We start from the raw sequence: 23,106 nt of genomic DNA, 5'->3' as shown, positions 1-23,106 counted from the left end.
CCCCCCATTGTGAGCACCCACCACAGTTGGAGAGAAACTTAGAAGATAGAGCCCAAAGCACCCAGCCACATGGCACAATGGTAATTTTATTCAGCCATCAGGCAAAGGCCTTGACTGAATAAGCTTTCCAAATGGTTTAACCACAGAAGTCCCCTTTATAGTCTGTGGACATTTTTGTAGATACGTTTTTCCAACAGTATGGAATCATTTGGAAAGCTTATTAAATTGAGCCAACGTGTCAAAACATTGCAACTCCTTGTTTGATAGTTGAATACAATCACTATTATACCACATTACTGTGTGCTGATGCCTTAATCTTCTTAATTTTGGAATATTAGTCCTGTGAACAACATCCTCTCCTATGGCACAGGTGCCAAAAATATTGGCATTTTGCTGAGTAATGCACACACACCTATCTCTTATTTTAGTTAAAGAAGAACTGTTGCTTCTCTGGAATTTACACCACTAAATAAAACAATGAAAATCTCCTATAACACTTGTTAACCTTTTTCTTTGTTTTTACTAGATGATATGTTTTCTTTTACATTCATATTAAAGGTCTATTAAATGACACCAAAATCCAGTTCAGACAGGGCTCAGACAGTGCAAACATTGTAAAAGAGGAGGACACAATTACAGTTATAAGATTTATCAAAAGATTGTGGTGATCAGATTTCCACAAATGTCCCAGGGTTCCTAACTTGACTTGCAAATGAGCACAGACAGGCATTGTGTTTCAGATTTCACCCTGCATTTCTACAGAGGAGGAGAAATTGAAAAAGTAAAACAATATTTGTTTCTCTCCGTGTCTATATACCTTTGCTATGTAATCAGAATATAGAATGTGCGCTCCAAAGCAATCAATATATAAAAGAAGACAGGAAATCTGTTCCTATATAAAAAGTATGTATGCCTTTAATGAAACACGAAATCAAACAAAAAATAAGAATAGATGTTTCCTTTTTAAAAAAAAAAAAAGCTCATGATTCAATCAGTTGTCAATAAAGATCCTAATATATGTAGACCATAAATGACAAACTCCTCAGGTAAGGGAAAAACACAACCACGATGTTTAAAGGTGACAACGTGCAATGACCCACGATGAGAGGTCTAAGATATTTCACAAGCAAAGGGGTAGAGTGGCTGAATGTAGCAAAAAGGTAGTTAAAAAATAGTGCATCAGCAAAAAAGTCCCTTTAAAAATACCTGAGAGGAAATATCATAAATGTGACCATCAATAAGGTTCTAACTATAAAGATAATTGTGATAGACACAAACCTCTCAAGTTGGGGAAAAGCAATAGTTTCAAGAAACAGAAGCAGCGTGTTGCAACCCAACGGGAAAGGTTTCAATGTATCACTTAATTATAGGGGTTGAAATCAGAAAATCAGAATCTCTGAAAAAAGAACCTACACTGTAACAAAAATGATGTGAACAAATTTAAAACAAGATAACTGGAATCAGAACCTCTTAAAGGAGGAACAATTGAACATAAAATAACAAAGGTAACGATACAATTAAATAAAAATTACTCAGCAATATGTGCCGTATATTCAAAGTTCCAATTCCATGTGGCCTGAAACACAAAGGAAAAAAGTACCTGACCTCAGTGTGGGCCTTCACCTGAGGGATAGATCCGGACAACACAGGCTTGATTGCAGCTTTACAGTCCGGTTGAATCTTAAAACCTTCACTATGTACTCAATATCTGTGCAATACTGGCTCCCGCAAGAAAGTCATGGACAAAACGTAATGCCGCAGTTGGAATTTTCGCAAAAGGCCGTGGCTAAATATGGTACAGTCACCCGAGATGGGAGGTAAAACAGGAAACGGCTAACATGTCTACGCGTTTCGTTCCTCTCACGGAACTTTCTCAAGACTGCATTCAAAGTGGAAACTAGGACTAATATACCCCGAAAAATCGATAATCAGGGACTATTTGAAAAGTCCGGTTTGGATTAAAAAAACGGACCAGGAATTGTAAATTACACCAATAATACAAATATATGGTTGAGGGAGTTGCAGAAAATATAATTAAACAAAAATAAAAATAAACAAGCAAGGATATTACAGCGTCGGAAACATTAGGGGTATGTGTAAATAGATAAATGGATACCCCAAAAGCATGGCGAAGATCTATGAGCAATCACATGGCCTTCATTCACAAACACATATAGGGAATCATTCCTGAAAATCTTTTCCTTTCCTTTAGACTTATGACCTTAGCCATTTTAACCAGAAAACTGATGTTCACTTAGTCTGGTAGCAGACTAAAAAGAATAAATAGTACATTAAACAATCAAAATCATGATAACACGCTACCAAACATATTAGACATAAAAGAGAAGAAGCAGCAGCAGGTAGCACACTAGATCATACATGCTTCAAAAATGAAAATATAGGAATAGAGATTAGAAAATGATAAATGGAATATAAATTCACAATACTATACTGAGCACCTCTACCTCCAGAGCAGACAGAGGCCAGCAGAAAGAAAATAAAAAATAAAAAATATTAATGTGAGGTGCAACTGCACAAAAGAACCAGAAAATGGAAAGATAAAAACAAAACTACAACTTCAGGAAAATAGAGCACCAGTCAAAAAATGAAACTTAGAACCGATCCAATTCCTTGTTGAGACCATTAGGGGCCAAAGAGTTGAGCTTAAATATCCATTTGGTTTCAGCCCTTGTTAGAACTCTTTTCCTCTTTGCCAGATCTCTTCTGACCGGAATTAGGTCAATTCCCATTACTATAATGGACGAGGGATCACTGTTGTAAGATATCTCGAAGTGACAAGCAACTGGAGATCGCCTATATTTATGCAGAATGGCTAATCTATGCTCTCTGAATCCGCATTTGAGCGGTCTGATGGTTTGCCCCACATACTGTAGCCCACACATGCACATCAGCAGATATATGACAAACGTAGAGTTACAGTTAATTCTATAGGGGACCGTTAAGACCTTCTCATAATACTTTTTATATACTTTTGCTATGCTGATTGCCAGGTGCAAATAACAGAGCTTTTTAACAATGACAGGCAACTAAGATGGCTCCCAGTCCCTAGTTAAAGCGGTGTGGATTTCTACATTTAATGTTATTTTTCACACCTCGCAGATACATATTTCTTAAAAGTAGGGAATAAGTAAACATAATATTAAAAATCCTGGGAATTGAGAGAAGTTACATTTTACCGCTAACAGATTTCTCAAAGTAGCTTGGATCTCATGACAATTCTAAAGACATGATGACATAGCTAATGCTGTATGTATAATGTGTGTTATATAGTTTAAAGTATAAAAAAAAAATGGCCTATTTCCCAAAGTTGAGCAAAATCAGAAAGTGTCTAAGTATGACTATAACTAACTGGTGCCTAGCTTTTCAGCTGAATCTAAAATTGAATTGTTACTTGGAGTTTGTTACTTTAGTATCTTTGACTTCAAACATCAGACAATGAACTTTCAGTTGATTGCTTCATTATATGACTGATCCCCACGTAATTGTCACTGAAATGCTGATTGATAAATAGTTTTATTTTGTTAATGATTTATCGCTATAACAGCTGATTAAAATCATGCAATAGCCTATAAAACAAGAAATGTTGTCCAGGTTTGTGTTTAATGATTAATATATATTTTACATGTTTTAGGTATTACACAGAATTATTTATACCTTTTATCGGTTCACTAGGGGTAATTTCATCGCAATACTTGTTTAAGGCTAGAAGACCGCAGTGCTCAAGCCATGGTAAGCTACATTTATAGTTATTACAAAATGGCTTAACATTATTGCTAAAATTTAAAACCAAATGGGTATAATCAGTTCTTTTTTAAAGTTTGATATGTCCAACAAAGTTTCATTAAGAATAAGAAACCAAAAAAGCAATGGTCAGGGATCCAAATTAGGGTTTCCCTTGCTGCACACAAAACATCTGATCACGCAGATGGAAGATTGGAGATTATGTTCCTCTTCTGCTGAAGGTGGGATGAGATGAAAACCCCATTCGTGTTGGACTACAGCTCCCATAAGTCTTTTTCCAGCCATATTTATGGTTTTGGTAGAGCACATCAATATTTATTCTAACGCCTCCATTAGAGTTTTAACTTATATTGTCAAACATTTTCATTCCAGATAAATGAATCTTGGAAACTATGGCATTTTGTTAAAAAGATAATGTTGTAGCTAAAACTGTAATTTGAATTGTCACTACTCAAAGCAAATATGATTCTATATTGCAAAAGTTCCATATGGCTACAAAATTAGATGCATCTGTATATATGTTGTATTATATAAGCAAAGGTACTAGTAATACTTAATCCATTTTACACATGCTTTTTGCTTTTCTCCAGTTACCATTTGTTAAATTCAATCTGCAGATCTCAGATGGATCATTCAATAGGTGGCCCAGAGCAATGCTGTGCTCTTAGCCGTGTGAGTAGGGGCTCTCACCTGGCGTTATCCAGCACACTGCATCATCAGTGTCACATTCTATCCCTGTCAAGATTTTCTAACAGGGTTAGACACACGGCAACACTGACTCATCTGCTCTATCTAGAAGCAAGTTCAGCTAAATTTTTCTCTAGCCTGTTTTGGCTTTCTGCTGGGAGGTTGGGACTTTATATCACTGCACTAGCGATCAGGAGAAATCAGGCTTTTTGCTAAGGGGTGCCCTCGAAGGCACGAGTTGCTAGGGTCACTAGTGACAGGCAGATAGTCTCCTTTACTATACATAATAGTATCTGCAGTTTTCTCTCCCCCCTCCCCTTTTGATTATCAGTTTTGTATTTGAGCTTTTCAGGAGCTCAGTCATCCTTTCACGCTTTACCAGTATTAGCGATTTAAATACTGCAAGTTTACCGGTCTCTCCCAGAACCTTGGTTTAGCAGTCTGAGAATCTGCCAAAAGTTGTTTGGTCAATTTGGCTATTATACCGACTCAGCTACTTACTACCTAAACGTCTGTATATACCGTATATACTCGAGTATAAGCCGACCCGAATATAAGCCGAGGCCCCTAATTTTACCCCAAAAAACTGGGAAAACTTATTGACTCGAGTATAAGACTAGGGTGGGAAATGCAGCAGATACTGGTAAATTTCTAAATAAAATTAGATCGTAAAAAAATTATATTAATTGAATATTTATTTCCAGTGTGTGTATATAATGAATGCAGTGTGTGTGTGTATGAGTGCAGTGTCTGTGAGTGCAGTGTCTGTGAGTGCAGTGTGTGTGAGTGCAGTGTGTGTGAGTGCAGTGTGTGTATGAATGCAGTGTGTGTGAGTGCAGTGTGTGTATATGAATGAAGTGTGAGTGTGTGTGATGCAGTGTGTGTTTGTGTATGTGTTGGTGGGGGTGGGCATTTAATATATTATTAATTATTATTTTTTTTTTTATATTATTATTTTTTTGTATTATTATTTAATTATTATTAATTTATTTATTTTTAATTATATTTTTGTTTCGTCCCCCCTCCCTGCTTGATACATAGCAGGGAGGGGGGCTCCTTCCCTGGTGGTCCAGTGTCATTGGTAGTTCAGTGGGGGAGGAGAGGGGGGCTGGCAGAGCTGTACTTACCTTTCCTGCAGCTCCTGTCAGCTCTCTCCTCCTCCGCGCGGTCTGTGCAGCTCCCTCTGTCAGCTCACAGTGTAAGTCTCGCGAGAGCCGTGGCTCTCGCGAGACTTACACTGGGAGCTGACCGAGGTGCTGAACGGACGGCGCGGAGGAGGAGAGAGCTGACAGGAGCTGCAGGAGAGGTAAGTACAGCTCTGCCAGCCCCCCTCTCCCCCCAGTCTGTATTATGGCAATGTAAATTGCCATATTACAGACTCTGACTCGAGTATAAGCCGAGTTGGGGTTTTTCAGCAGAAAAAATGTGCTGAAAAACTTGGCTTATACTCGAGTATATACGGTATGTGCATTATAAACGGCAAGCTTATTTCATTACAGACCGCTTGCACAGCTACTTTACCGCTATAATGTCTCTAAATAGTGTTTTGAAAATGGCAAGCTCATCTATTTAATGATCATACCGCTTGAACAGACGCTCTGCTATATACACTCAGTAGCAGGTATTTAGTTAGCAGCTTACACCGCTGTATACACTTTGTGGCTTTGTATCATTAACAGTATAACCCTTTCGACTTTGTAAGTCACAGTGGCTCACTGTTTTGTTCCACTGTCTCCTGGTGTTGCCACATTTTTTATATATATATTTATATTTGTGTTTTGGTGGGTCACTATACCAACCGCTACTTTTATTTTTAGTTATAATTAAAAGCTAAGTTTTATTGTTGGGAATTAACTACCTACTTTTTCCCACTTCAGTTTCCCTCCAGATTGAGGGAAACCCACTCTATCAGGATTATTTCTACCTATTTTTCCTGTCCTTTCTCTCTACGTTCTTTCTACTATTTTGTAGCCGTGTGTGATGCTTTACTACTTTGATTGTTACATAATTTGTCTGTCACAGGGTAATGTGTTGGAACTACATTTATCTTTTGTATACATGCTGGTTGAATGAATATATGATGGAGCAGAATTCACATATTATTCAAAATAAATAGTTATGTTTTTTTTTTTTTGTGCCAACTTTGTGTTTTATTGTAAAACACATACTTTGTTCAAACTTTCAGCTCTAATTGAATAGCTCTGGTTTCCACTATCTGGTGTGTGAATGAGAGTCAGCCTGATGACTGTTATGAAAGTACACTACCTGTCAGGCCCCCTATGCCTACCTACATCTGACCCAGATGGAGGGAAAGTAATGTTAGCAAGTATGACCTTGTCATGTAGTAACTTAATTATTTAATACTTTTAGAAAAACGTATTTATCTACAAACGCCCCATATACTTTAATGGTAACTTTTGTAGATTAAACATTTGGAATTTTTCTTACAGTATACAGTACTGAATCATTTGGAAAGCTTATTATATGATTGCCTGTGTAAGACTTGCGTCATATAACACATTAATATGCAAAGAATGCAGTGCGGCTTTATATATTGCTTTACCGACAGCATTTTACCTGAAAAACAAATTTCATGCATTTAGCTCAGAGTCCCATAGGCACATCTTGCTAACTACAGAGGGGTTAAGGTTTAGGGAATGCTTATGCGCTGGTTTTTGCTGCTTGAAATAGTAACTCAGAAATGTTGGAAATGTACTCCTTAAGCCACACACTGCAGGTTTCCAGTGCCAAAGGATGCATAGCAGCCCCAAAGAATCACAGAGCCAACACTATACTTAACTTTAGGCAGAGGGTTCTTTTCAGAATATGCTTCATGCTTCTTTTTCCAGACATATCGCTGATCCATTGGGCCAAAAAGTTCCAGTTTTGTTTCATCACTCCACACAACAGAAGAATCCCAAAGCTTCTGTGGCTTATTTATATGATTTTGAGCATATTGAAGCAGATTTTTTTCTTGTGCTTTTTGATCAGTAGTGGTGTGCACCTTGGAGTTCTGGCATGGAAACCTTCTGTTATTAGCACACACTTTACTGTACTCATTGAAACCTCAGTGCCTGTTGCCACCAAGTCTTACTGTAGGTCTTTTGAAGTCACTTGAGGGTTTTTTGAAACATACCTTCTCAGAAATCTGGTTGTGGCCATTAATAGCTTCTTTGTTCTGCCCTGTCCAGGTAGTGTAACCACTGTTCCTTCAACTTTGAACTTGTGTACTATGCTTTCAGTGGGGTCTCTTTGAACATTCCATGCCTTTGCTATCTTTTTGTATCCTGTTCCTTGTTTGTGAAGGGCGATGATCTCTTCCCTGCACTTTGTGGCCCATTTTTTGACTTAGTCATATTTCTAACATGCAGTCAAACATGACACTCAACAACCCCTAGCCAGTTGTAGGTATTTCAAGCTCATTTTCAAGGTTCCAAGGTTCCAGCTCAAGCACACCTGGTGCAACTAATAAGGCCGTTGATTAGTTGCATCAAGTGTACTTGAGACAACAACTATTTAGCATATGTGTGTTGTTGTGGGAGATTCTATTAAGAGAGTTGAATAATTTCTAACTAGATAAATCATAAGTTGGATTTTCAGTTGAATTTGGGGAAACCATTTGAATCATTCGTTGTGTTGTTCTATTTCAATTTTTGTTGTTTGATTAGTTCATTGCAAACAGCTGAAAGTCATAAACAATTTGACAATAAACTTGATTTTCAATTGGGGTTGAATAATTTTGATAAAAACTGTATGTATAAACAGTTATTCTGGTTTTAAAGATTGTGATATTTACTATTGTACATTGCAGGCTGGCAATCAATAGCAGATCTACTTTCCTAATATAAGCTACAAAGAAAACACCACTCCAAGGTGATAGCAGGCGTGAGTAGGACTGTCTTTAATATGAATTGGACCTGCAGCAAGCATTTGCTTGTGCCCCTTGGTCCCTGCCTTCCCACTCCCTAGCATGCAACCACGCCCTCCTACCCAACACACACAAAAAAATAAAAAAAAATATAAAAACAAACAAACACATAGATTGTAGAATTACATCTGTGCTCCTCAACATTTTCTCAACCAAGGCACACAAAAGCTCTTCCCAGAATTCCACGGCACACCACAAGCAAAAATGCATGTCAATATCCACATTATCCTCATGTCAATAGCCACATTGCTCCAGGGCACTTGGCACAGTGACAATTTAACTGTGTCATTTGGTCCCACAAAACATGCCACAGTCAGTTTTGCCATTAAAAATATTCCACAGCCCATTTAACATATACCAAACCAGATGTACATTATAAAATATCACCATCAGTGTGCCCAATAATAAATACTACAGTAAGCATGCCCATTAATAAATATCACAGCCAGTGTGCCCATTAATAAATATCACACTAATGCCCAGAGACACACACATTGGCAAATACAGACATGCAGTCACAATGTGTATTTATGAGTATGTCTGGCATTGTCTACCTGAGTAGGTGCCTGAGAGTGTGTGTCTGACAGTGAGTATTCTTGTGTTTGAATGTACACATCTGTGACCATGTGTATGTTTGTGCCATTGGCCGTATGTGTGTGGGGTAACTGCTTGTTCATATTATGACTGTATGTAGACATAATGCCTTCATACTGTAACTATAGTTGTCTAGCATACAGCTAAAGGTAAGGCAAGTCAGTTTTCGTTTAATAGTAGACTTGGAGATTTATTTCGTTCTGAACTACAATTCATCCAATCAGGTGATTGGTCAAATTCCAGAACTCTGAACCAAATGTAGCCGAATCACTAACCATATCAAACATGCAAGGGGCAAGCATGTTTATTCTGATTAGTGATTCTGAATTCAAAAAAAGATATGGCTGGTGAGGAAAAAAATTTTTATTCACAGATCAAGTGAGACGTGAGCAAAAGAGGGGAAAAAGAGAAGCAGTAAAAGGAAAATCTATATTTATGTAAAAAAAACAACAAAAACAATTAAATATATAAAATAAAGATATAATATTTAAATATAGATTTTTTACTGCAAAAAACAGGGAGCAAGAGAATACTGAGAACGGGCAGCAGCTGAAATAGCCTGCCCTTCGGTGGGTCCCCGCTCAGATCTCAAGCTGGTTTTAGCTCATCTTGTGCCATTACAGAGAGAACCTCTCTGAAACATATCAGACTGGTCCCACCCATACGGGCAGTCCAAATCTGAAATGCCAGCAAGTTCTCTCTGCACGAGAGATACAGCAACCCCAGACGATCGTTTCAGCCTTGTTAGGCATCATCAGTGAGGCATAGCTCATATCTCTCTAGCAGGGCCGGTGCTACCTGTTAGGCGGACTAGGCAGCCGCCTAGGGCGCCCCTTGGGAAGGGGCGCCGCCAGGAGCGCCGGCCCCCCTAATGCTGCAGCCGCCCGAGCGCTCTGTAAAGAGCCTCAGGCGGCTGCAGCTTTGCCCGGGCTGGTGCGTCCATGAGGGCGCACCGCCCGGGCGCAGCATGAGGAGAGGGACTAACAGGAGGGAAGCGCTCAGCGCTCCCTCCTGTCACTCCCTCACTGTAGCGTGGCTGAGCGATGTATCCCATCTCTTGATAGGTCCCATTGTAACGATATAATCAATGTTATTCACTTCAGTGGTTTTAATGCTGTCACTGATCAGTGTATAATATAAGTCCGCTTCACAAAACTATTTTTATAGCATTATAAAGGGAATCTTTATTGCCTTTCTTTCATCTCTCTCCTGTACCCGGCCGGACTAACAGGAAGTGCACACTGAGTGTTCACTTCCTTTTAGTCCGGCCGGGTACAGGAAACAAAAGCTCCCTGTACCCGCGGACCATACAGAGCTCGGCCACGCTACATCATAGGTAGGGGAGGGGGGGGAAAGAAATAAACAGGGAGGGAGGGAGGGGAGAAAGAAACAGGGAGGGAGGGAGGGAGGGAGGGGGGAGAAAGAAACAGGGAGGGAGGGGAGAAAGAAACAGGGAGGGAGGGAGGGAGGGGGGGAGAAAGAAACCGGGAGGGAGGGAGGGGAGAAAGAAACAGGGAGGGAGGGGGGGAGAAAGAAACAGGGAGGGAGGGGGGAGAAAGAAACAGGGAGGGAGGGGGGAGAAAGAAACAGGGAGGGAGGGGGAGAAAGAAACAGGGAGGGAGGGAGGGGGGAGAAAGAAACAGGGAGGGAGGGGGAGAAAGAAACAGGGAGGGAGGGAGGGGGGAGAAAGAAACAGGGAGGGAGGGGGAGAAAGAAACAGGGAGGGAGGGAGGGGGGAGAAAGAAACAGGGAGGGAGGGAGGGGGGAGAAAGAAACAGGGAGGGAGGGATGGAGGGGGGGAGAAAGAAACAGGGAGGGAGGGAGGGAGGGGGGGAGAAAGAAATAGGGAGAGGGGGAGAAGAAAGAAACAGGGAGGGGGAAGAAAGAAACAGGGAGGGAAGGTGGGGGAGAGAAAGAAACAGGGAGGGAGGGGGGAGAAAGAAACAGGGAGGGAGGGGGGAGAAAGAAACAGGGAGGGAGGGGGGAGAAAGAAACAGGGAGGGAGGGGGGAGAAAGAAACAGGGAGGGAGGGGGGAGAAAGAAACAGGGAGGGAGGGAGGGGGGAGGGGGGGGAGAAAGAAACAGGGAGGGAGGGGGGAGAAAGAAACAGGGAGGGAGGGAGGGGGGGGAGAAAGAAACAGGGAGGGAGGGGGGAGAAAGAAACAGGGAGGGAGGGAGGGGGGGGAGAAAGAAACAGGGAGGGAGGGAGGGGGGAGAAAGAAACATGGAGGGAGGGAGGGGGGGAGAAAGAAACATGGAGGGAGGGAGGGAGGGGGGGAGAAAGAAACAGGGAGGGAGGGAGGGGAGAAAGCAACAGGGAGGGAGGGAGGGGGGGGAAGAAACAGGGAGGGAGGGAGGGAGGTGGGAGAAAGAAACAGGGAGGGAGGGAGGGAGGGAGGGAGGGGGGGAGAAAGAAACAGGGAGGCAGGGGGGAGAAAGAAACAGGGAGGGAGGGAGGGAGGGGGGAGAAAGAAACAGGGAGGGAGGGGGGATAAAGAAACAGGGAGGGGGAGAAAGAAACAGGGAGGGAGGGGGGAGAAAGAAACATGGAGGGAGGGAGGGATGGGGGAAAGAAAGAAACAGAGAGGGAGGGAGGGGGGAGAAAGAAACAGGGAGGGAGGGAGGGGGGAGAAGGAAACAGGGAGGGAGGGAGGGGAGAAGGAAACAGGGAGGGAGGGAGGGAGGGAGGGGAGAAAGAAACAGGGAGGGAGGGAGGGAGGGGAGAAAGAAACAGGGAGGGAGGGGAGAAAGAAACAGGGAGGGAGGGAAGGGAGAAAGAAACAGGGAGGGAGGGAGGGGAGAAAGAAACAGGGAGGGAGGGAGGGGAGAAAGAAACAGGGAGGGAGGGAGGGGAGAAAGAAACAGGGAGGGAGGGAGGGGGGGAGAAAGAAACAGGGAGGGAGGGGGGAAGAAAGAAACTGACAGGGGGAGGGGTGGAAGAAAGAAACTGACGGGGAGGGGGGAGAAAGAAACTGACAGGGAGGGGGGGAAGACATTGACAGGGAGGGGGGAGTGACAGGGGAGGGAGGGGGAAATGAGAGTAACAAGGGAGGGGGGAGAAGAGAGTGACAAGGGAGGGGGGAGAGATTGACATTCATCATCACACACACACACACACACACAATCACACACAATGCACCCCTTACACACAAAGACAATGCACAATGCATCCCTTACACACACAGAAACACACAATGCATTCCTTACACACACTCAAATCAGTAGCACCCCTTACAGACTCACACACTTCATCCCTTAGATACACAGAAACACACCTTGCAGCCCTTACACATACAAACACAAATTCACAAATGCATTCCTTACACACAAATCAGGACATCCCCTACACACTCCACCCCCTGTGAACAAACTCATTGGTGGACCCTGGGACCCAGACCTTGAGCTGTGTAAAGGGCCCCCAAAAAATGGAGCTGCTTCCCGTTCTCCCAGAACATTGATTTTTTTTTTACCACAGTTACAAATAGCCTCCATAGATCCTGTTCTACACCAGACCATTGGAGCCAGACTGCAGCTAGAGCCCATCATCATCCTCATCTGGTTGTAAGTAGGCAATCTAGTATATTATTTGTGGCACTAATCTCTAATTTACCTCACATTAAAGAAACACTATAGTCCCCAGAACCACTGCAGCTTAATGTAGTGCTTCTGGTGTCTATAGCCTGTCCCTGCAGACCTTTTAATGTAAACACGGCGGCACTGCAGCACTAGCGTTAGTTAACATGGCAGGTCATATGGGTGGGGCATTGTGATGTCACTGGGGGGGTGGGGCGGAAAACTTTACTTTTGCCTAGGGCAGCAAAAATCCTTGCACCGGCCCTGCTCTCTAGGCACTGTGAGCAAGGGGTCCACATCTGGATTACCCTTTAAACTTGTGGAGAGCAAAAAAAAACAGGGCGCAAGAGAATACTGAGAATGGGCAGCAGCTGAAATAGCCTGCCCTTCGGTGGGTCCCCGCTCAGAACTCAAGCTGGTTTTAGCTCATCTTGTGCCATTACAGAGAGAACCTTTCTGAAACATATCAGACTGGTCCCACCCATACGGGCAGTCCAAATCCGAAATGCCAGCAAGTTCTCTCTGCACGAGAGATACAGCAACCCCAGACGATCGTTTCAGCCTTGTTAGGCATCATCAGTGAGGCATAGCTGATATCTCTCTAGGCACTGTGAGCAAGGGGTCCACGTCTGGATTACCCTTTAAACTTGTGGAGAGCAAAAAACAGGGCGCAAGAGAATACTGATTTTTTACTGCTCATCCTATTTTCCCTCTATTGGTTACTTCTTATCACTTGAACCGTGAACCAAAATAGCGGGAAATCTTGCCTATCCATGGCTTTAACCCCTTAAGGACATATGACGTGTGACATGTCATGATTCCCTTTTATTCCAGAAGTTTGGTCCTCAAGGGGTTAAATAGTTCAGCTGAAACTAATTTTCTCTCCGTGCACAAGTCTATTTAATAGATTTAACTTTGCTGAGTAATGAATTTCACTAATCTAAGTCAGGCATCCTATACGGTATTAGTATCATTGGATTACCTTTATATTATGCCCTTATTAACTCTACTGATAATATGTTTAACCACTAACATCAGACATCCTGCATTACTTTATGTGACATGTCGTACTCTATACTAAAGGAACTGTGTTTAGAACACTATCGCCCTCACCTGTATATATCCAGTAAGCTCTTTGAGGCTATCCAGGCTAAATATACACACGCTACAGGCTTGAATTCCTTCTCTACAAGGTTTAATTTCGCCTCATTCAAGATATTCTCCTGTTGTGCAATATAATGTTGACATTATGCAGGGGTTGTTACCTAATGCATTCTGCTTTTCTTCTCAAACGTTCATGTTGTACTGTCGTGTTTATTTTTACTTTTTCTTTTCTATATCTGCTATTAGCTATACTGACTGTTTCCATCTATTTTCTGCTGGCCTATAAACGACTCATTCTGACATCTGTCTGTCTGTCTGCCTGTCTGTCTGTATATCTTTTTTGTAAATATGATTTTTATTGTCACGTAAAAGGTTCCGTGTAAGACTCGCAGGTCTCCAATTGCATGTAAATCGATTGTATAGGACACAACATGTGTCGGAACATAAGAAAGTTTAAAGCACAATATTTATCCTGTGTAGTTGGGCGCGCAGGCCCGCAATAACATCGGACTCGCAGGTCCTCAAACATAGTAATCGGTCCTGTCTAGTGGACCGGGCAGCAATGAAATCTTCGAGCTACATGCATGGCTGAATTGAGACAGGTCCTAACCTGTAGCATATATTCCGGGTCATATGGAATCTGTAGGAACCAGGGATAACCTATGGGAATAGTCGATCCCTACTGCATCCTCTACCTATCCCTGTCGGGTAACCGACCTACATAAGCCTTTTGCATTAGATTAGGACTCCGCACCTTTCTGGTCGGTGCGTAGCAATTGGGATGAGGGTTGGGGGGGGGGATAGGGTCGGGTAGGGAAGGAGGAGAGGGGTCAGTGTGTTGTCTCTGTGTCGGTCGGTCTTGGGCTCGTAGGTGTTAAATTCGTCAGTATCATCTGGAATTCTGGTTTCGCAGTAGTCAGTATCCACTGCGTCCAGATGTCCAAGTATGTCTGTTGTTGCGGTCCAGCCGCGTACATAGTGAGTTCCTCTATGGCTCTGAGGTCTTCCATTTGGGCAAACCATAAGGGTAAGGACGGGGTCTCTTTCGTCTTCCAGTACCTTGGGATCGTCTGCTTCGCTATGTTTATGATCCGGATCGTGAGCGATTTTTTATATTTGGATGTGGAGATGTTTGTGTGGTGGAGCAGCATGGCTGCCGGTTCAAATGGTGGTGGATTGTCCGAAAAGCGGGTTATGATAGCGTGAATTGTGTGCCAGAAGGGTTGTATCAGTTCGCAATCCCACCAGATATGTCTGAGTGTGCCTATCGCCCTTTCGCACCTCCAGCAGAGGCGAGACTCATTCGTGTTTATGTGATGTGCTGTGGCTGGTGTGCGATACCAGTGTGTGAGCAGTTTATAGGCTGTCTCTTGGCTCTTGCTGAATATGGAGCAGTGGTGTATAATGTTACACATCTTCTCCCATTCCAGGGCGCTAAAGGTTTGGTTCAGGGAATCCTCCCATTTACCCATAAAATTCGGTGTTTCAGTTGGTGTTTGTGACTGGAGAAGGGAATACAGGTGCGATACCCCATGTGGTAAGGGGTCCAGGTCAGAGCATAGTCTTTCAAAGACCGTGAGATCTCTGCCGAGTGTCTGGCCCTGTGGGAGTAGCTTTATGAATTTGCGTAATTGTTCATATTTAAAGTGTGTTAGGAAGGGTTGGGAGGTCTCCCCACACAATTCTGTCAGGCTTTTCATTCCTCGTCTAGTGCAGATGTGTCGTAGGCGAGGCATGGGGTCGTTCACTAGTGCCCTGAAGGCCCTCGGGTCCAAGCCTGGCTGGAAGTCTGGGTTATGAACCAGGGGTAGCAGTGGGGACGGGTATGTGGAGAGGGCATGACGTCCGATACTGCCTCGCCACACCGTCAGTGTCGCTTTTGTGTAGGTCGAGTATCGTGTTTCCCTCCCTGACCCCCTTGCGGGGAGCCACGGAAGGAGGGCGGTTGGTATGCCCGCGTCGCACTCCTCTGCTGTTTTCCAGAGCTTGCTAACCCCCGGTTTGGACCACTCCACCACACGCTGCAGGTGACATGCTTTGTAATATAAGGCAAAGTCTGGTAGGGCGAGACCGCCTTTGTCTTTGGGTTGTGACAGTAGTGTATGTTTCAGTCTGGGTCTCCTCCCATCCCAAACATAGGTTCCTAGTGCTCCCCGGAGTGTTGTGAAAAAGGAAGTTGGGATCACTATGGGTAATGCCTGAAAGAGGTATAGCAGTTTCGGTAGGAAATTCATCTTTACGACCTGCACCCTACCTAGCCAGGATATGTGGGGATAGGCCCATTCCCTCATCTCCTTTCGAAACTGGGTCAGCAGAGGTGCGAAGTTGGCCGAGTATAGGTTCGTCGTGTTCGCTGTCAGCCAGGTGCCCAGGTAGCGTATCTTGTCTAAAGCCCATTGGAAGTTATGGCTTCTACGCAAGTGGTCGGCTCTATGCGCGGGTACATTGATATTTAGTATATAAGATTTTGAAAAGTTAATTTTCAAGCCCGAGAGGAGCCCAAATGCCCGGAATGCCCGCACTAGGTTGGGTAGGGAGACCTCTGGGTGGGTGATAAAAAATAACAGGTCGTCCGCGTACGCGGCTATTTTATGATGTGTATCTCCTGTTAACAGGCCGGTGATGTCGGGGTGACATCTGATGGTGTTTAAGAATGGCTCCAGGGCCAACACAAATAGTAGCGGGGAGAGGGGACAGCCCTGGCGTGTGCCATTGTGTATCGGAAAGGCCTCTGTTAGTACCCCGTTGACCAACACGTGTGCGGTCGGCTTGGAGTAGAGGGCTCTAATCCATCCCCGGAGGTGTGGTCCCAGTCCCATATGTGTCAGCGTCTGGAACATATATTCCCAGCTGACTCTGTCAAAGGCCGCGTCTGTGGAGAGTAGGAGAAGGCCCGAATTCGTTCCAGATTTCCTGTGCATAAGCGTGAGGGCCCTAATGGTGTTATCCCGGGCTTCCCGGCCCATCACGAAACTCGGGAAGGTCGTGTCCCTCTCTGATTGCATTAAACATGTCTACTAACGGGGAGTATAGTATGTCTGCGAATCTTTTGTAGTATTTTAGGGGCAGTCCATCGGGGCCTGGGCTCCTCCCGGGCTTAGAGCTTTTGATCGCAAGCGCCAGTTCCTCAAGGGTAATGGGTTCGTCCAGCTGGTCCGCTATATCTGTTGACAGGGAGGGGAGTGTATGGGCCGAAAGGTATTTGACTATAGAGTCATGGAGTCTGCGGGTTTGTGCGTCTGTGTGTGGCATCGCGTAAAGTTACGTGTAATATGCCCTAATGATCTCCTGAATCTTAGTGGGGTGCCTGTGAAGGATTCCTCCCTCGTCTCGGATGCGGTCAATGTAGGTGTCTTGTCTCTTTTTATTGAGCATGCGCGCTAACAGTTTCCCACTCTTGTTGCCATTTACGTGGAAGAAAGTCCTGTTGCGCAGTGCAGCCCTGTGGTGTTGGGAGTGCAGGAGTGTAGTCAGCTCTCTCCGTAGACTTAGCAATGTCGCCTGGTGCGTGGGTAGTTGTAGTCGTTTATTGAGGGCATCTAGGTGTTGTATGTCTGCCAGTAGTGAGGTCATGCGTGCCTCCCTCTGTCTCTTGAGGAGTGTGCCCTTTTGTATGAAATGCCCCCTAACTACGCTTTTGTGTGCTTCCCATCGTATGGTGGGGGAAGTTTGGGTACCATTGTGTGTGAAGTATTCTTGCAATGTAGTTTCTATGTCGGCCGTTAGTTCTGGCTTGGCCAATAAGGCCTCATTTAATCTCCATTTGGAGATCGTGGGTCTGAATAGCGGGGACTTCAGGGTGACCGACACCGGTGCATGGTCAGACCATGTTGCAGTGCCCTGGTCAGCCCGAAGTGCCAGCGGTAGGTGGTATTGTGGCATGAAGAGGTAGTCGATGCGGGTGTAGGAATTATGTGGATGTGAGTAAAAGGTATAATCCCTTTCGTCGGGGTGTAGGGCTCTCCAGCAGTCCACAAGCCTTTCCCTCGCCAAAAGGGCCCTGATCGCTGTGAGGTGTTGGGTGGGGACGTGAGAGCGACCCAGGGAAGAGTCCCATTTGGGGTCCAGTGCCACGTTCAGGTCTCCCCCCAGTACCAGTACACCCTCTGTGAAACTCTTAAGGGTGCGGAGTATCCGGGCCAGGAAACGATATTGTCTACTGTTTGGGGCGTAGACGTTAGCAAAAGTGTACATTGAGCCTGCTATCTCCCCCTTTATGAAAATGTACCGTCCCTCTGGGTCGGTCATCACTCCCCTTTCTTTAAATGGAATACGTTTGTGGAGCAGTATTGCTGTCCCCCTGGATTTCCCACCCTGGAAGTCACTGTAGTATCCGATGGGATAGTGCTGATTGGTTAGTGTGGGTCGTGACCCCTTTCTGAAGTGTGTCTCCTGTAGAAACACTATGGACGCCCTATGGGAGAGGAAGTCCCTCATGGCCCCCGATCTTTTCTCGGGTTTGTTTAAGCCCCTGGCATTGAGGGAGAGAACCGTTATGGGGGCTGGGGTAGTGGACATGGCCGTTAACGGGCGGAGGGGATCCGCTCACCTGATACTTGTCGCTCACTCCAGTAGGGCAGTCGAAGGAGTCCCGGAATTCCCAAGTGGGCAGGGCCCAGGGGACCAAGTGCGCTCGCAAATCGGTCGTCGCTGACCACTATGGCCTCTCGGGGCTCCACCCAGTCAGGATCTTCCGTCTCCCCGGCTTACGGCACTATCTATCAAGAAATGAAACATATTTGTCAACCTCACTTTAGAAGAACAACAGTAACTTTAACATGAATATCAGCCATAGTAAAAAGAACAATTCAACATGGATCCCACTTGTACCTCCAACGTGCAGGTCACCTAGTGGCCTGTCACGGGACCCTCCCCCCACCCTCGTCTCCGTTCCCTCCCATCCTTTTGTCCCCCTAGGTTTTCCCCCTCTCTCTTTTTTCCCCCGCCCCGGTGGGTGAAACCCGGCCTTGGTGGCGTGTTCCTGGGGGCTAGTATTATGGGGTCGAGCCATCGGACGGATGGGGCACACTACCTCCCTCGTTCTTCTCTTGAGCATAAGGCCCATTATGCGTCTCTTTCCCTCGATAATGAAGCAGATTAACAGTATCCCCCCGAGCCAGCCCCTTCTAACTCTTAAGTGTCCCCCTATTAGTCCTCCCTCCCCCCTATCTGGAGCCGCAGCTCTAGCAATACTTGCTGTGTCAAAGGGCACTGCAGCGTTCATATAGTGGTGGGGCATCAGAGGCACCCCGGTGTAAAGTCCAGAGTTCATATCATGCCTGCGGTATCAGGGTATCAGTCCCGAGGCCAAGTCGTCGAGCAGGCATGGCTGTTTTCAGTTGGGCATCCCCACTGATCTAGTTGTCTGTGAGCGAGGTGGTCTCAGTCTCTGCGGACGGGGGCCCATGCCTTGCGGTCTGGGGGCAAAGGTGTAAAAGTTCAGCGGGTTCGGCCAGGGTAGCGTATCCGGTGGCAGGTGTAGCTCTTTCTGGAGCGCCTGGGTATCTTCTTCCCCTAGGACCATGAAGGGGCCGTTGGGAGTCGCAACCTGCAGTCCTGTGGGAAAACACCAGCGGTACCTCAGCTGGGCAATCTGCAGTTGTCTAGTTAGGGGCTTCATCGCTCTTCTGTATGCCAGGGTTGCTGGGGACAGGTCGGGGAATAGGTGAATCTCCGAGCCTTCCAGTAAGATTTTATCTGTGTTTCTGGCTTTGCGGAGGATCTCCTCTTTCAGGGGGAAGCTCTCTAGACAGCAGATGATGTCACGGGATGGGCCTTCAGGGGGTCCCTGGGGCCTAAGTGCTCGATGCGCTCGTACAAAGCCTATAGGCGTCTGAAGCGGGCGGGCCAGCAGTCTGTTAAATAGATCTGACAAGGTGGCTTGAATAGGGGTATTCTTGTCTAGCCCCTCAGGCACCCCCCTGATGCGGATGTTCTGTCTCCTACCCCTGTTATCCAGGTCCTCCATATGTAGTGCCATTTGCTGTAGTACCTTCGTATGGGATTGCAGCATGTCAGTGTTTGCTGCCTGTGCTGCAGACATGTGATCACTGTCTGCCTCAAGCTGGGCCACTTTCTGGCTGAGGCCTTGTATCTCCTCTCGCAGTGCGTGGAGCTCTGTAGTGATAGAGGTGCGGAGTTCTGCATTTGCTTGCTTCAGGTCTGCTTTTGTGGGCAGCTGTTGCAGTATGGACATCAGCTCAGGGGTGGAGGATTGGGAGTTCGTTGGCGTGTGTTCTCCCTGCGGGGACCGCGGGCGGGAAAAGCCCGAGGCCGTGGAGTCAGTTGAGGCCTGTTGGTCCGGGTCCGCCTGTGACACGAGGTACTGCTTCACGGAGGGGTTCAGAGTACTTTTCGGGGTGTCCACGGGTCTTTGGGCACTTGATGTGCTGTGAGTTTTCCCCATTATGAGCTTTTGGCTGTGCGTTCGGTGAGGTTTAGTGCAAGGCCGGCGGGGAGCTCACGGTTTAGGCAGCCATGTTCGCGGACCTCCAAGCCACGCCCCCTCTGTCTGTATATCTTATGGGCATTAAACTATGGCAGGTGAGAGATCCCTTGATTTCACTGGTTACCGGTTCAAGCATTGCTCTGTCGATGATCTTCAGGTAAAATCCAGCATTTTTTTTTTATCAACCTCTGCATTCAAGTACTGAACACGCCTTCAGCTTTTCGTATTGTTATTCTCTCCCCCTCCTTTACTTACATATTTTATTTGCTGCTTGCAATATGAGTGATCGCAGATACCGGTGTCTGGGTGTTAGTGGGTAGCAATCACAATGTGAATTAGGTTTCAGAATGTTTATGTGTGTGAGTGTGATTGTGTGTGTACGTGTAGCAGTCAGAGTCTGTAGATAAGGGGTGTAAATGTGTAGATTTCCCATTTTATTTATACTTTAAACACAGGAATAATTTTCATTTTGGTGCGATAGTTTTGTTTCAGCCGATTTGGCTGGAATTTGTTGATATGTCTGTTCAGTCTGTCCGAATTACGGTAAAAACTTTTGATCAATTGCTGAATTTCCATCAAAATGATGGAGAATGGAGATAATACAACTATGTTAGTTAAAACTGGTATCTGTCACGTATTCATCCGCTTATAAATATGTGGTTAATGGCATTTACTGTCCACACAGGAAAAGTTGTGCCGAGCAGCAACCAAATCCACAGAAGGGTTAATGCTGAGCAGCAATTATGTAAATGAGAACTTGGTAACTGCCTTTGGGGTCAAAGGCCGGTTACAGCCTATCAGCTCTAGAGGAGGATGGATTTAGGCCCAGTTCTCATCCTGCTCTGTGCCCAGTCGTGGTTTCCCTTGTGGTTGTCCGAGAGCGCGTTATTGATTCTGGTTATTCTGGTTATTTGACTTTGGTATTGTTTTTGACTTCCCTGTTTTCTGGCATCCCTGACCCCCGGCTTTTCCTTATCGTTGTGTCTCTTTCTGTTTCCCTTGACCTCGGCTATTCCTGACTATTCTTTGGTACGTTAGTCCAGCCATTCTAAGGTCCGGTATACGTTACCTATCAGTCCTCTGTGTTATACAATTCTACGTGCTGGATCATTCTGTAATCCTGACACTATCATTTTAATGGATTATTTCTCTCCTATTCACTGTGTTTTATTTTTTTTTCTAATGAATCTAAAAGGTTATATCCCTGTTAAAAAAGTAAAAAACAAAAAACAAAAAACAATGCCGTGCTACTGGTTTTGCCTGCTTAATAGGGTGAAGTACTCACGAGTTGATAACAAGCCCAGGGGGATATTTAAACTTTTGTACTCAGTCTGAACCACATCAAATAGCAGTACACTTTGGACATGAATAAAGGGAAGAGGTGATAGAGCGGCACATCGAAAATCACCCTAATAAATGGGCATATTTTTTACATTTATTTTCTGAAAGTGAAGTACATGCTAAAATTAAAAACAACAAAAAACTACAGGGCAAAGAACAACATTTTTGGGGGGTGTCAGAAATACAGCAGTACAATTTGCAAGCAGAGAGTTTTCTGGTTCTAATCGAACCTTCACCAAAAACCGCTTAGGAAAAGCAAACTGTCCTAGATGCTGCTGCTTTGCTATGTCTTCCTCTACCTGTAGCAACATGACAGCAGGCACCAACTAAGGAGGAAGATCTCTGCAACTTTGGAGAGTTGCAGAGTGCTGCAACTTTTAAAATTGCCAATTGCTGCTGTTCCTACCTAATCATATCCCTCTTTTTCTGCATCTCACACACTTCATGTACTAGTCTTTTTTTTTTTTTTTTTTTTTTTATATATAGGAAGGGAATTACTCCTCACAGCAAGATTGACCTTTATTCTTGGGTCCCAAATAGTGGCCAGCATCAACTCTGGAGTTGTGTCCAGTATTTCATGCATGCAAACTTCAATCTCCCAATAAAACCTACCACTTCTGGACACAGCCTCTCTCTGGGTTTTAACCTTACACTTCTCTAGGATTTCTTCCATTTTGTGTTTTAGGATCATTAATAATGGAATGATCTGCCCATGGATTGCTGTGGCTTGACTTACATTGTAAGACTGAAGGACTGCCACTATCTGACCTTTAGCTCTCCATTCCTCCCCAGTGGGTATGTGCATTTCTGAATGTAAAGATTGTATTGCTCTTTGCTGCTTGAGGATATGTTCCATCAACTCCAAAGTATAGTTCTACCATGTCACAGCATCTTGTCGAAGATGATCTTGTGGAAAACCAACTTCTTCTTGATGCACCCTATGATGAACCGCCTGACACCCCGACTGGGTGCCTCCGCCAATCGATGCTGCTAGTGCTCACCGAGGACCCCAAGCACTCCACCTGACACCATCAGCACCGTAGTCCCCACTTCCAGCGTTACAACTTGGCTGGAGTCTCGCCGTCCTCTACCCACCCTGGACCCAAGACCAGGATCCAGTTTCCAGTGGGTATACTCCAGAGAGTATAGCAGGAACAGCTCTTAAAAGAGCTAGTGATTATAACACTCCAAAGAGCAATCCCAAAAGCAGGGATTATAGTAGGTATAGCGGTTCCCTCAATCATGAGGCTCTGTGTTGAGGGTAAGCAGGAAGTCATTTTAATGGTGCCACACTTGGCCTTATATGACAATCCTCATGCAAGGGGTACGCCCACATGGACCTTGTTGGAGAATACAACACAAAGTCACAGACTAATAACAATAAGTTTACAAGGAACGACACTCCCACACACAGCATACAATCCCTCCCCTCTGCCTGGGAGATAATTGAGTCAGATACTATATTAACTCAATTATCTCCAGGCAGAAAAACGTTTTTTTTTCTACAGAACCCCAAAAGTACCCCAAAACACATGATATCCCACATAAATGCCACATTCCCTGATAGCCCTGATCTGGGTGACCAACATATCCAAAAATCACCCAGATCAGTTCAGGGGTTCAGGAATTTCCTGGAAGTCACATTTTGACCGACCGAATAGCCGAACAT

At 44.9% G+C, this 23,106-nt stretch overlaps 1 protein-coding gene across 1 annotated transcript in view; it reads left to right on the top strand.

Moving 5' to 3' along the window:
- The first annotated feature begins 20,160 nt into the window (after positions 1–20,160).
- The window catches only part of SLC2A9 (solute carrier family 2 member 9), a 248,021-nt gene continuing 245,075 nt past the window's right edge, over positions 20,161–23,106 (top strand). The window contains exon 1 of the mRNA XM_063457783.1: positions 20,161–20,253. Within this exon, the coding sequence (XP_063313853.1) occupies positions 20,185–20,253 (69 nt within the window). The 5' untranslated portion in view covers positions 20,161–20,184. The remainder of the gene's footprint in view (positions 20,254–23,106) is intronic.

The sequence above is a fragment of the Pelobates fuscus genome, chromosome 6, assembly GCF_036172605.1.
Source record: "Pelobates fuscus isolate aPelFus1 chromosome 6, aPelFus1.pri, whole genome shotgun sequence".
In the NCBI taxonomy this organism is placed as follows: Eukaryota; Metazoa; Chordata; class Amphibia; order Anura; family Pelobatidae; genus Pelobates; species Pelobates fuscus.
Note: the sequence above shows the minus strand (reverse complement) of the source record. Positions and strands in the feature narration are given on the sequence as shown.